Source organism: Micromesistius poutassou, assembly GCF_964030765.1.
Source record: "Micromesistius poutassou genome assembly, chromosome: 13".
Lineage (NCBI taxonomy): Eukaryota > Metazoa > Chordata > Actinopteri > Gadiformes > Gadidae > Micromesistius > Micromesistius poutassou.
The window spans coordinates 5,211,762-5,225,606 of record NC_140283.1 but is presented as its reverse complement, the minus strand read 5'-3'; the positions used below and the strand labels follow the sequence as shown (position 1 = coordinate 5,225,606).

The 13,845-nt window shown below is 44.4% G+C and overlaps 1 protein-coding gene across 1 annotated transcript; it reads left to right on the top strand.

The window, feature by feature from the left end:
* Positions 1–382: 382 nt before the first annotated feature.
* Positions 383–3,178, top strand: LOC311356967 (high-affinity choline transporter 1-like; the record flags this gene model as incomplete). Its single annotated transcript, XM_084476833.1, has 8 exons — positions 383–566; positions 713–826; positions 937–1,092; positions 1,174–1,322; positions 1,612–1,764; positions 2,032–2,185; positions 2,352–2,569; positions 2,660–3,178. 8 exons carry the CDS (start codon positions 383–385, stop codon positions 3,176–3,178), a joined length of 1,647 nt encoding a protein of 548 aa, XP_084332959.1.
* Between the last annotated feature and the right edge of the window lie 10,667 nt (positions 3,179–13,845).

Sequence of the window (13,845 nt, the reverse complement as noted above, 5' to 3'; positions counted from 1 at the left end):
TTTTCCTTCATGTCACGTTTAAGATATACGTATTCTATAGGCTCTGAAGCCCCCCAACAAGGCGGGGGTCTCTCCTGTTTCATTCATGCAACAGGAGAGAGACCCTGTTGCAACGTGTTTTTCAATTTGTGAGCTCAGCCAGAGGACCTGACTCCTTTAACCCCACTCCTAAATCCCACCCCTTCCCACCTGGCTGGAGGAGGAAGAATCTACCATGCAGTGAACTCTTAAGACAATGATCTACCACACGTCGTTCATCAATGTTTCACAGCCCTATGACAAAAAACGGATTAGTCCTGAAACAAAAACATGAAAACGTTTTGCTTTGATGCCTTCATTGTCTTTCTCTGCAACCTATTCATGTTCTCCACAGTGGGTGAAAATGGTGGTCAATGTTGCCGGCGTTGTGGCCGTGGTGGTCTTCTATTGTGTCGTTCTGTTGACTGGGATCTGGGCTTCTAAGAAGGCCAGGAGAGAGGAAAAGAGATGCCAGACCAGCAAGAGCGAGGTCACTATAATTGGAGGCCGGAACATAAGTCTTCTGCTGGGAAGTTTTACTATGACAGGTGAGTTTGTTTGTTTGTTGAGTGCTACTGCATTTTGCCTGTCTTTGGCATCATCGTAAAATGTTTTGTATGTATTCTACCTGCCTTGCCTTGAAATCTTGGGCTTTGTCTTTAACTTAACGTGCGATTTATGTGTTTATCTGTAGCCACATGGGTTGGAGGAGGTTATATTATGGGCACCGCTGAAGCCGTTTATTCCCCCGAGCTTGGTTTTGTCTGGGCCGTTGCGCCTTTTGCTTACATCGTCTGCTTTCTTCTAGGTAAGAGGGAGGTTAAACATAGCCATAGCTGTCTGAAGTCTATTTGCCAATATTAAATAGTTTGATGCCATTTTCATAATAAAATATCTCTCTTTGTGTTTTGGTCCTAGCCGGGTTGTTTTTTGCTAAACCCATGAGATCAATGTGCTACGTCACCATGATGGACCCGTTCCAGCGTTCCTATGGAAACGCCTTCACCGCAGCATTGCTGATACCTGCACTGCTCAGTGATATTTTTTTTATTGCCTGCATTCTTGCTAGCCTGGGTGGGTACCCCCCTAAGTTCCCCCAGACACTCTTTATATTTAGCTTGTGATCTCTGATTTGTTGTTCTTTGTGTGTTTCAGGGGGAACTATCAGTATAATCCTAGGAATTTCCTCCGCCATTTCTATCGGCGTCTCATCCGGGGTGGCTGTCATCTACACATTGATGGGCGGCCTCTACTCAGTGGCCTACACTGATGTGGTCCAGCTCTGCCTCATACTCATTGGCATGGTACAAAATACCTGTATTGGGATAAGAAATGAGAGGATATAGTAGTCTGTCTCCCAGACGAAAGGTTTTGGGTTCAGTCCTTTCAATATCCCAGGCCTATTCTCGACCTGCTCCTCTTTGACATATCTCTGTATTCAGTATGCTTAGATTAAAATGGCCTCCAAAAAAACTAAACTCAATAGTGGAATCACTCATGCACAAAAAGATGGGTGGACTATAACTAATGTTAATAATAGCCAATTAGTTTGTATTCAAATGTATTTTTCAATAGTACATTTCTGTCTTTCAGTGGGTCAGCCTGCCATTCGTGCTTCTGAATCCTGCATCCATGGACATCTCTCAGACTGCCTTCCTTAACCAGACTGCCTTCCTTAACACCTCATGGTTAGGGGACCTGAAGCTGGAAGATTCTGGCAGATGGACTGATATGATGCTGATATTGGTCAGCATTGGTGTGCGTGCGTGTGTGTGTGTGTGTGTGTGTGTGTGTGTGTGTGTGTGTGTGTGTGTGTGTGTGTGTGTTTACACTGATATTGCATATTTTATATAATGGGTGAATAATACCAGCCTTTGAACAATAGATATGAGCTATACCAAGCACTGTGCCTGCTGGAAGACTACTATGGAGCTCAGCACTCTTTATAGTGTGGCATGTTTTAGGCAACCCCCTGATGTCTGTGATCAGCTATTGTATGTGGGTATGTTGTAGGCATTGGGCAGCCTGGCCTACCAGGTCCTGTTCCAGCGCCTGCTTTCTGCAGCCTCCCCCACTCAGGCCCAGCTAACCTGCTTTGTAGCCGCGTTCACATGCTTTGTGGTGGGGATCCCTTCAATTCTCATTGGAGCGGTGGCTGCCTCTACAGGTAGGTTCATGTCAATGCAAGTGCTAGTCTTTTAAAACACACACTTACACATCATTGCCGAATTGTTGCCAAATTGGTGTACCGCAATCTTTACAGCATTCCTCCTTACTACTCAAGTATGTCTTCCTAAATGAATCACACTCTCTGTCTGTCTGTTGTGCATCAGACTGGAACCAGACAGAGTACGGTTTGCCCCCTCCTTATGAACGTGGCGATGTGGGAAATATCTTGCCACTCGCCCTGCTGTACCTCACCCCGACCTGGGTGTCCGTGATGGGCATTGGCGCTTTGGCTGCGGCGGTTATGTCTTCCATGGACTCGGTGCTGCTCTCCTCTGCATCGATGTTCACCCAGAACATTTACAAAAGCACTTTAAGGAAAGGGGTATGTATGTGTGTGTACATGCCTGCCGATGTAATGTTGAGGTTTTCCCCATTGCCCTAATATCCAGCGTTCTTGATTTTCCCTTTGCAGGCGTCAGAAAGGGAGCTTCTATTGGTGATTCGCATTTGTGTGGTGCTGGTGGCAGCGGCCGGCACAGGCCTAGCCTTTGTTCAAGACAGTGTGGTTTACTTCTTTGTGCTAAGCGCTGATCTGCTATACTGTATTGTTCTACCCCAGCTAATCTGTGTGCTTTTCTGCCGTCATGCTAATACTTATGGTGCCATTACTGGCTACGTAGCGGCACTGATGCTACGCCTGATGGGTGGGGAGCCGGTACTAGGGCTGCCTTGTGTCATCTACTACCCTGGCTGGAGGGAGGTGGATGGGGTTATCAAGCAGTACTTCCCCTTCAAGACTGTCGCTTTTCTGACCTCTTTAGTGTGTATCCCTGTGGTGTCCTGGCTGGCCCATCTGGTCTTCACTCAGCATCTCCTGCCTCTCTCGTGGGACGTCTTGAGGGTGTTTAGAGAGAAGGAGCAAGCAGAGGGGGCAGCACATGATGACCGCGCAGAGAAACCAAACTGTACTCTGCTTGAAACACCATTATAGACGTCTATTACTTTCCTATTAGAAGAGCAAAGTTGCTCTCACAACGTAATGGAATTGGATTGGAATTGGAGAACTAAGTTTCAGTTCAGAAAAAAGTAGGCCTATAAGTGCCTTATATATTATATTTAGGGCTGGGCAAAAATTAAAAGTTTTAATCGTGATTAATCGCATAGTATTGGTGAGTTAACTCGCAATTAATCACACTTTTAAAATTCGATTTTAAATCCACTCCAATTGAAGTTAAATGAGATAATCAAATGGAATTAATGAAATTAAACTCTGTACCAGAGTTCCAAGTGTGGGTGGTGACGTATATCATTCACATCGAGACCAGCAAAGAGCTGTAGTTCACAAAGTGGCCTCACACAAAACCTAACATTAACAAACTTCTTTGCGATAAATTGTAGTTTTCTTTGCATGAAAAATTATCATTTAAATCCACAAACAACATATGTGTAATCCAGGGCATATATATAAGTCTGGGACCAGAAAATAATTACTTTCTCTCCATTGAAACCCATTCATATTTTACGATCTCATAGGTCCCATGGGGACCACCGGAAGGGGCGGGACTTACAAACTCTAATAGAGCTAAGAAAAACACATTCGCCTCCCGTGCGAAATATCGCGGGACTGCACACCACGTGTAGCACACGGCGCCGCTGCAGCCCGGATGTGACGTCCGTCTGGCCAGACGGTTGCCCGCCCAATCCGGCAAGCAAATCTTTTTTTCACCTTTTTCGCCTCTGATTGGTTAGAAGGGCTCTCCTCCGATTGGTTATGGCACAGGGCAGGCTGTCGGTTAGTCTACCACCAACAGAAGTAAACAAACTCAATCCAACAGTGATAAGTGCGTCCTTTTAAAGAGTACATAAGCCGACTTATGCATTGAATAAAACTGCACTATTTTGCAGTGCAGGTCACACAATTACACAGAGGGAACAAGGTATGGAAAGCAGCGAGAAATGTAACGCGACTATTGTAGACTGCAGTGGAGTAACAACAACCTCTAACAATTAGGCTCCAAGTTTTCCGAACCAGCAAATAGGCTTATAACAGCAGTACAATTAATAGTCAACAGTCAACAGAGTCCATTAAGGCTCTCTGAGGTGACGAGAGATGTGTTGGTCCTAACTTGCATCCTGCCTGCTTAACATAAACTATTAATGAAACTATTATGTCCAAATTATTACCAAAGTAAAGGCATGATGGTCATTTTTAGTAGGCTACCACAGATGAATGAAGCCGCAGTCAGTGGTAGAAAATAAACCACAGTTTACTTCTGTTGGTGGTAGACTAGCCGACAGCCAGCCCTGTGCCAAAACCAATCTGAGGAGAGCCCTTCCAACCAATCAGAGGCGAAAAAGGCGGTACTTGCCCCTACCATCCTACGAAAAAAGATTTGCGGCCTGGACGCTGGGCTTCTGCACGATGATTGGAGGGTTTGCGAAAGACTGAGTTGCCGTTTGAGTGACAGCGATTTTATATAACTATAAAACGTTGCAGGGGCTCTCTTTAGTCGAGTCGAAAGACAAACTGCAACCAATTTCTTGATATTTGCTTGGCGAAATTGCTAGACAATTTTCATCCTACATTTCGTACACTTATACACTCAATTCCTTGTTTCAGTTTAACATAATTCCCACATTTCCTTGTTCAAGTTTAATATCGTTTTGGTAGTTGGCCATCACTTTGATTCAGGGAGCCTGAGGTCTGAACTTCAAGTCCTGTATTCAGATCAGGACTTGCAGGGTGGCAGGGGAAAGTGATTTCTTGGTGTTCCTTAAAGACATGGAGTTGAACAGTGCAATGCCTCAGCTTTACAAACTGTTCTCATTAGTGCCAACAATTGGAGCTACATCTGCAGGTGTATAAAGGAGCTTCTCCTTTTAAAGCGGCTCAAGTCCTACACCCATAACACAATGGGCCATGGTCGTTTAAGCAGCCTAGCTCTGCTGGCCATTGAGAGGACACTGGTCAAGTCACTGGAAAATACAGCTAGTTGGTATGACAGGGTCACAGAGCATTTCATTGAAAAGGAACAGAGAGCAGAATTTACATATCCATGAATTGACAATTTATATGATGTAGGCCGAAAATGAGCTTCCCCTCTTTGACCAGCAGCCGCCACTGATATAATCATTGTGCTTGTCAATTATTCACTGGCCTGTCTGATACTAAGTAGTTGTTTGTTCGCTGTATAAATGTATAGCAGCCTTTTAAACGTTTCTCCAGCCCTGATTTTGCTGTTTAATGACAATTGAAATAAATCATGTTTAATCAAACAACGTCTGTTTTATGTTTTATGTTTAATCAACATTTTATTGTTTGTTGGTGCTTACTGTATACGAATGGAAAGTTGTGTATAGGCCTGTAAATAAAAAAAGAAATAGTCATATAAATAAATAAATATATATTTGAGTGACAACCCGGTCGAGAGGTCATCTCTCTTATGACGTCACAATGAGCAGCATAAAGTTATTTTTTCTATATGTTTGCGTGACAACGGGTTGCTCTCATAATGAAGACGCTTCTGATCTGAAGAGACATCGCTCGACGATTTCGACGATTTCCCTCTGATTATTGTTAGCTTCTTTAGTCTCTGTGTTGTTTCTGCAAGAAACGAACGGTCCAGTTGACGGTTTGATTCAGTGGACAACAGAGGTACGTTTCCGTGGCTGAGAAAAGTTTGATTTTTTGATTTACTCGGGATTTGGCAGATAAATAGGATTACTTTGTTTGGGAGTTCATAGGCCCTGTCGTATATGTGTTTAATCGTTCATTTGATGCGTCGTTTATCCGTAATAGGAAGGCCTCCCACGATGCGGACCTCCTTCACATAATTAATTACTTAATTCATATAATTAACTCATGTATGAGTGCTACGTGACGTAGGCCTTGTTGATTTGACTTGTGTGATCAATCTACCTTCTCAAGTCTTTTCTCTATTGGTACACTGAGCGAAAGTAGGGCCTCCACCTGCAGCAGTCCCCGCGCCGCGCCGGGTGCAGCCGCGACGGAACCCTGCCAGGAGCGCTACACAGCAAGGCACTGCGAAAAGTACACCCTCTCAAAGCCGTCATGACGGTTAGTCCCTGTTGGGTGTCGTTATTTTCTCATTCATTATTCCCTGATCAAATTTAAAATAATGTTTTGATTGCTAGCTTGAATACCTTTCATGTAAAATGAGTGGAGAAATGTGCAGGAATGATCCGCATCATTAGCTCCACTAGACTCTAGAGGTAATTGTATAACTTATTTTAAATGACCGTTGTCTTAGAGTGCGCCGGAGACCCCACGCCCATTTGGAGGGAGACCAGGCCCGTCTGAGAGGTTCTTTGAAGGACACAAACTGCCCATGTCACCTGCTGGTAAGGTTATTGTATTTATTATGTGTAATGCAGAAAGGTTCACATAATACATTAGTGTTAAATTAGTGTGTGTGTGTGTGTGTGTGTGTGAGAGAGAGAGAGAGAGAGAGAGAGAGAGAGAGAGAGAGAGAGAGAGAGAGAGAGAGAGAGAGAGAGAGAGAGAGAGAGAGAGAGAGAGAGAGAGAGAGATGCTCTTCCACAATTAGAGCAATCTAGTACTACATACTTTGTTGGGCTTGGTTCTTCTAACGTTTGCTGTGTATTTTTTTATTTCTCCATATTGCTGTACAGAGGCATTGGGGGCCTTTGGTAACCGCATGACCAAATATGAGCAGAACGAGATCAAAGGCTACAAGGACATCTGGTTCCTTGGTCTGGATGCCAAGAAGATCTCTGGCTCAAGATATACCAAGAACAACAATCATGGCTTTGACAACGAGCAGTATTTCTATAAGCAGGTAACTTTCTGTTGACGGCAATATTTATGAACGATGGTGTTGCTTTGTGTGTAAAGAATTAACTTTGTGAATGAAGTGCCTTTGTAGATACCCAAGGCACTGAGCAGGAGAACAAATACCTCTCTGTTTCCTTGTAGATTGTGGAATAGGCTTAATGCATCGCAATTAGTTTAGTGTTTCTGGCGATATATATATAAGTTATACTTTTAATGACTGAATCGTTACAACAAAGTATACATTTGCAGTACAATTTACATTTTGTAATAATAACATGGATAGTGTCATGGGTTTGAAACTGACATTGTGTTATTAAAAAGATTGATGATTTTTTTTTATTCTAATGATATTATCATATAATAATCATAATACTAATAATATTAACCAAAGAAAAACAAAACAATAACCGATTTTCTACAGGTCACAAGGGATCACATTGCTTATCGCTATGAGGTGCTTGGTGTTCTGGGGAAGGGGACCTATGGACAGGTCCTCAAGTGTTTTGACCACCAGCACAATGAGCTCGTGGCCCTCAAGCTCCTACGCAACCAGCCAAGGTCAAATCATACAATAAAGAGACACCTGCACAGCACACAACAAATACATAGATAAACACACTACAGCAAAGAAGCTATAATAGGGTCGGAACCATAAAATCACAAAGGTTCAACTGGAAACCTGCCCAGAGTCTAAGTCGATGCCATTAACCTTGTACTCCTAACCATAGCTTTAACATTTATATGAAGAACACAGAATCAAGGAGGAAATACACTTCTGCTACATGTCACCGACGTGGCCCACACAGGTCGCCGCCCTGGGTGACGTGCACCACCTTAAAAACAATGTTATGTTGGATCTAGGTATCATAGACTGGGGAAAAGGGAAAGGAGGATCCTCCATCACCTGCGTGACAATGATCCAGAAGATGATCACCACGTGGTCCACGTGAAGGACTCCCTTGTGTTCCGGAAGCACATTTGCATTTCCTTTGAACTCCTGGGGTACAAACTGACTTCTTATTTCTGTCTTGGATTCTGTGCAATTTCTGGATTCTAAACTAATTGTTGCTTTGCATTGTGCGCTACAGTGCAAGTCTGACTCTCCACTGGAACTAATAAATCCATTATTTACAGTTCTGACCTGCATGCCATGATGAGAAACAAAGCTAACAGTGTCTCATATGTAAGGAAGTGTGCATACTCCATTCTCAAGTGTCTTCAGCTGCTGAAGAGAGAGAACATCATGCACAGTGACCTCAAACTGGTAGGAGTCCCGCTCATCTCCCATCTGCACTGTCAGCAAATAGTTTTCACCTGTGAGCCGTTAGCCCAGCTATTCACACCGAGTCGTCTGCTCCTATGACCGCAGGCTAACATGGTCATGTCCGACAAGGACCCCGACACCCTCAAGGTCATCGACTTTGGTGTGAGCCGGGTTGAGGTTCGGCCAAGATGTGGGTCTAATTGTTTTCTTCTTTTGAATCATGAGGAGACGTACGATGTGACAGCATTGTGTATCTGATGGGTTTCATAGAGTTATCTTTATCCTACTGGCTTTGTTCCGTCTTCCAGACTACAGTAGTATCCAGAGTCCGTCGATCCGTGCTCCGGAGGTGACGATGGGTCTTTTGTGCACCACTGCGATTGACATGTGGAGCTTTGGCTGCTGCGTGATAGAGCTCCTCATTGGAAGACGAGCCTTCTCTGGAGCTGAGGAAGTTGAACAACTCACGTGCACCATAGAGGTAACTGCTTATTAAAGGTCCCATGACATGCCACCAGGTGTGGTGCGATTAACCGTTAAAAGCTGTTTTGGAAATCTGCCCCTCATGACATCACAAGTGGGCGTGTCCACCTAGATGTGTGCTGGATAGATCAGTCTACCAACCTACCCAGTGGACTGTAGCAAACGTTGCTCATCTATCCGTCACACATCTAGGTGGACACGCCCACCTGTGATGTCATAAGGGGCAGATTTCCAAAACAGCTTGTAATGGCTGACACACACACCTGCTCACACCACACCTGGTGGCATGTCATGGGACCTTAAACCATGAGATTGAATTTTCTCAATATATTTTATTGATTTTTTTAATAACAATACCGATTTAAGATTAGAAGACAAAACTAGGGAAAACAAGCATTACAGTGTGAGTAAGACATGATAATTGATAATTGCTGATTTTTACTACAAGGTTGCAGATCTCATTACAACTTCTGGAGGGGGCATCAAATATGTCACCAACATATGTGATTGTATCAAATGATCTGCTGTAACAAACGGTTCAGACCACTGAGCATGAATAAGTCGGCTTCTGTTAAAACTAGATTTTCAATCACATTATTTAGTTTGACATAATTTATATTGGGTGGACTTTTCACAAGTTAGGGTTAGGGTTAGCCCCCCAGGGGGTTGCACCCATGACTGTATATTTGTATAAGTTGACTATTGGGTATGGTTGTCTAATTTCAGATACTGGGAATGCCTCCAGCAGAAATAGTGGCCTCTGCATTACAAAGGGATGAGTTTTTTGGTGAGTATTTTACTTTATGGCATATGATCAAGTTTTCAGTTAACATTACTTGTGATCTTCAAAAAATGAAGAATGTTAATCCAACAATGTGAAACAATGTTAAATCAGTGTGATGCTGTATAATGTGCAGACAAGAAGGGCAAGCTGAAATATACCAGGCTCAACCTGAAGGGGGAGAAGATCCTGCCAGACCCCAAGAGCCTGGAGCGTCTTCTGGGCATCAGCGACCCTGACCTGCTGGACTTTATCCGGCGTTGCCTACAGTGAGTGCACTACCTGGTAGAGCTGAGCACAGTAGAGCTCATCAAATATGTTTGATCAGTGGTTGTGGCAAAATAGTCTACTACAAGGCCGGTGATGTGGCTGAGTTGGCTAACCATGACCCCAGAATGTTTCTACCAACTCTCTGTTAACATGACACATGGTGAATCAAAGTGTCTCAAAGCTTCTGTGTTGGTAGGCTTTTTTTGTTTAATATTGAGCCTGTGTTTATTTTCTTAAAAGTTGGGACTCATCAAAGAGGATGACTCCAGGTCAGGCTCTCGACCATGCCTGGATGAAGAACACTTTGCTGGGACCCACGGCCCCATCCCCAGCAAACCCACCAAAAACTGGTAGAATACAATTTTTTGGATGGATTTAGAATCCTATAACTCTATTTCCTATAAGTATATCTATGTATGAAAAGTACATTATATTATAGTATATATAAAAATTATATCTAGGTAAAGAAAGGCACTGCTCAATGATGAAAGCAAAACATTTACCAAGAGTCTGTAAAATAATTTGTAAACCTGAATCTCTTTATTATGTTTAAATAAATAATTTCTATCGAGGGCTCAATTTCTTTGAATTCACAGTTCTGCTAAAGACCCTGGCTGCAACAACCACACAGCGTCTGAAACCAGACAAGGCCACTGGCAGCCAGCCGCAGACAATGGATCAGGGGGAAGAGGCAAAACTGGGGAAACAAGGAAGGATCCTGAGACCCCTGACTTTAGAGCCCGACTCCCTGCTCCCCCCCTTTGGTGCGAGTAGACCGGCTCCTCCACCAAGAGGCAAGATGGCAACTGTTACCCCAGATGGTGGGGCAGCCAAGAGGGACGCAGGAGCAACAAGCCCAGCTGGCCAAGTGCGATGCTCCCAGATCCCTTCCATTGGCCCTGCTGCACCGGCTCCTCCACCAAGAGGCAAGAGGGCAACTGTTACCCCAGATGGTGGTGCAGCCAGCTTACTTGTGATCTTAAAACAATGAACAATGTAAAATGAACAATGTTAAATCAGTGTGATGCTGTATAATTTGCAGACGAGGAAGGCAAGCTGAAACCTATCACGCTCAACGTGTCGGGGGTGAAGATCCTGCCAGGCCCGAGGATCCTGCCAGGCCCCAAGAGGATGGGGAGTCCTCTGGGCATCAGCGACCCTGACCTGCCGGAATTGATGCAGTGTCACCTACAGTGAGTGCACTACCTGGTCACAGTAGAGCTCATCAAATATGTTTGATCAGCGGTTGTGGCAAAAAAAGTCTACTACAAGGCCGGTGATGTGGCTGAGTTGTCTAACCATGACCCCTGAATGTTTCTACCAACACTCTGTTAACATGACACATGGTGAATCAAAGTGTCCCAAGGCTTCTGTGTTGGTGGGCTTTTTTTTGTTTTATATTGAGCCTGTTTATTTTCTTAAAAGTTGGGACTCATCAAAGAGAATGACTCCAGGTCAGGATCTCGACCATGCCTCGACGAAGAAGACTTTGCTGGGACGCATGGCCCCATCCCCAGGAAACCCACCAAAAACTGGTAGAATACCATTTTTTGGATGGATTTAGAATCCTATAACTCTATTTCCTATAAGTATATATATGTATGAAAAGTACATTATATTATAGTATATATAAAAATTATATCTAGGTAAAGAAGGGCACTGCTTAATGATGAAAGCAAAACATTTGAATTACCAAGAGTCTGTAAAATAATTTGTAAACCTGAATCTCTTTATTATGTTTAAATAAATAATTTCTATCGAGGGCTTAATTTCTTTGAATTCACAGTTCTGCTGAAGACCCTGGCTGCAACAACCACACAGAGTCTGAAACCAGACAAGGCCACTGGCAGCCAGCCACAGACAATGGATCAGGGGGAAAAGGCAAAACTGGGGAAACAAGGAAGGATCCTGAGACCCCTGACTTTAGAGCCCGACTCCCTACTCCCCTTTTGGTGCGAGGGAGACCGGCTCCTTTGGTGCAAGTAGACCGGCTCCTCCACCAAGAGGCAAGAGGGCAACTGTTACCCCAGATGGTGGGGCAGCCAAGAGGGACACAGGAGCAACAAGCCCAGCTGGCCAAGTGCGATGCTCCCTGGTCCCTCCCATTGGCGCCGCTGCACCGGCTCCTCCACCAAGAGGCAAGAACTGTTACCCCAGATGGTGCTGCCAGATGCATCGGCAGTCAGATGCATCTGATCCCAGACAAGGCCACTGGCAGCCAGCCGCAGAAAATGGATCAGGGGGAAATGGCAAAACTGGAGAAACGTGGAAGGACCCTGAGACCCCTGACTTTAGAGACCTACTCCAAGGTCCTTCCCATTGGTGCCGTGTCACCGGCTCCCCCATCAAGAGGCAAGAGGGCAATTGCTTCAACAGATCAGTGGTGCTGCAGCCATGAGTGACGATGGAATGTCCAGACCAGCTGATGGACAGTATTCTCCCTCCTACAACCCATTGGTCCAGCTGCACCAGCTCCTCCCCAAAAGATCAAGGGGGCAACTGGTACCATAGATGCTGGGGCAGCCAAGAGCGACGAAGGGACACCCAGACCTCAGTGGCGTGGGAAGGGGGATGCTGCGGAGGCTGCAGCCTCCCTAGTCACAGCATCAGCACGCCCTGGTGGCGGGCCGTGGACTACTTTTTTTTCTTTTTTACTTTTTATTTTACTTTTTCTTTTTTTTAACTTTTTTGCTTAAAAACATTAAAGTAAAAAAGACAAAAAAAAAAACATAACATGTATACTGTGTTTGATATGGGTTTAACAGTATGTGCAGACTATACCATATAAACTCATGAGTCATGACATATTATTCTAATATTTTGTGGATAAGAGTCTCAGGACGGAAGTGCAGGAAGTGCTTCCATCACTCCTGACTGCAGCAATAAAGCATATCGAATTTCGTTTTTTTTTTGAAGACGGTTAAAAAGATAAATGGTCATGACTGCTCAACCAAAGGATGTAAACAACATGATGATGACTCTGCAACTGAATCGGCTTCAATGGCTGACACTGAGACAAAGCCTGTTCAGGCTAGTGTCGTTAGCATGCCAGCATCAGCCAACATGGAGGTTTGTACGTTAGCATGGACTCCTCTGCTGAAGTCGGGACGCATCGGATGACTATCAGGTAAGGTTATGGTCATCATTAGTTTACTCTTTTTTTTGTTACCTAATGCTCTTATGCCTAATGTGAATGTTCACGCTACGGAAATAAAGTTAGAATTTATCATACATTTTTCATGCTTTGTTCCGATGCATTTATGCTGAAAACGTTGGCCACAACACTTGACGTCACATATTTTCCAACACAGCCCTCAGTCCCCCCCCCCACATGAAACAGCTTCCAGCGCGCCTGACCATAGTTTCACATTGGACATAAGTTCCAGCATTTACTTTGGCACTACTTTTATCCGTGATATAAGCTGGCTAATGCACTGGGAGCAGGTGAGTTGTGGAAAAGAACCGCACTTCAGGAGGGTGGACGTCGCATCTCCATGGTCTCCTTGGTGCGGTTATTTTCTCATAACTGACTTGCTCCCAGTTATGCCATATTGTTCACCCTATAACATAGCCAACAACGAACAATAGCTATAGAAAGTGAACATTAACTTGATTATGTCGTCCAGTGGTTCTCAAATGTGGGTACTGTTGGGAAACTCTGCCTAGTTACTTGACCAGATAAAATGAGACGGAGAGGTGATGAAGTCTGTCAGCACGAGGGCCTCGGATTTATTGAGTAAAGTAGCAAAGGTAATACTGATTCATAAAGCGTGAGAGATCGAATATTCTACGTCCCCTAACAGTGCTGAGGTCGTCCGGAGCTTCGCCTCCGTGGAGGTTCTGCTTCAGAAGAGCACCGTGATCCGGTGTATGTGAAACTTATAGTATCTTTCCTAGCCAGGTGTGTGTGCTAGACTTTGTGTGGGTTATAGAGGGTTCTCTTGTCCCTGAGCCTCCGGGTTGTGTTGTCTTTCTGTGTGATATGTGTGTCCTCGCCATCTAGCTGTGGCAGACTGTTCTCCGCAGACTGATAGGGGAGCTCGA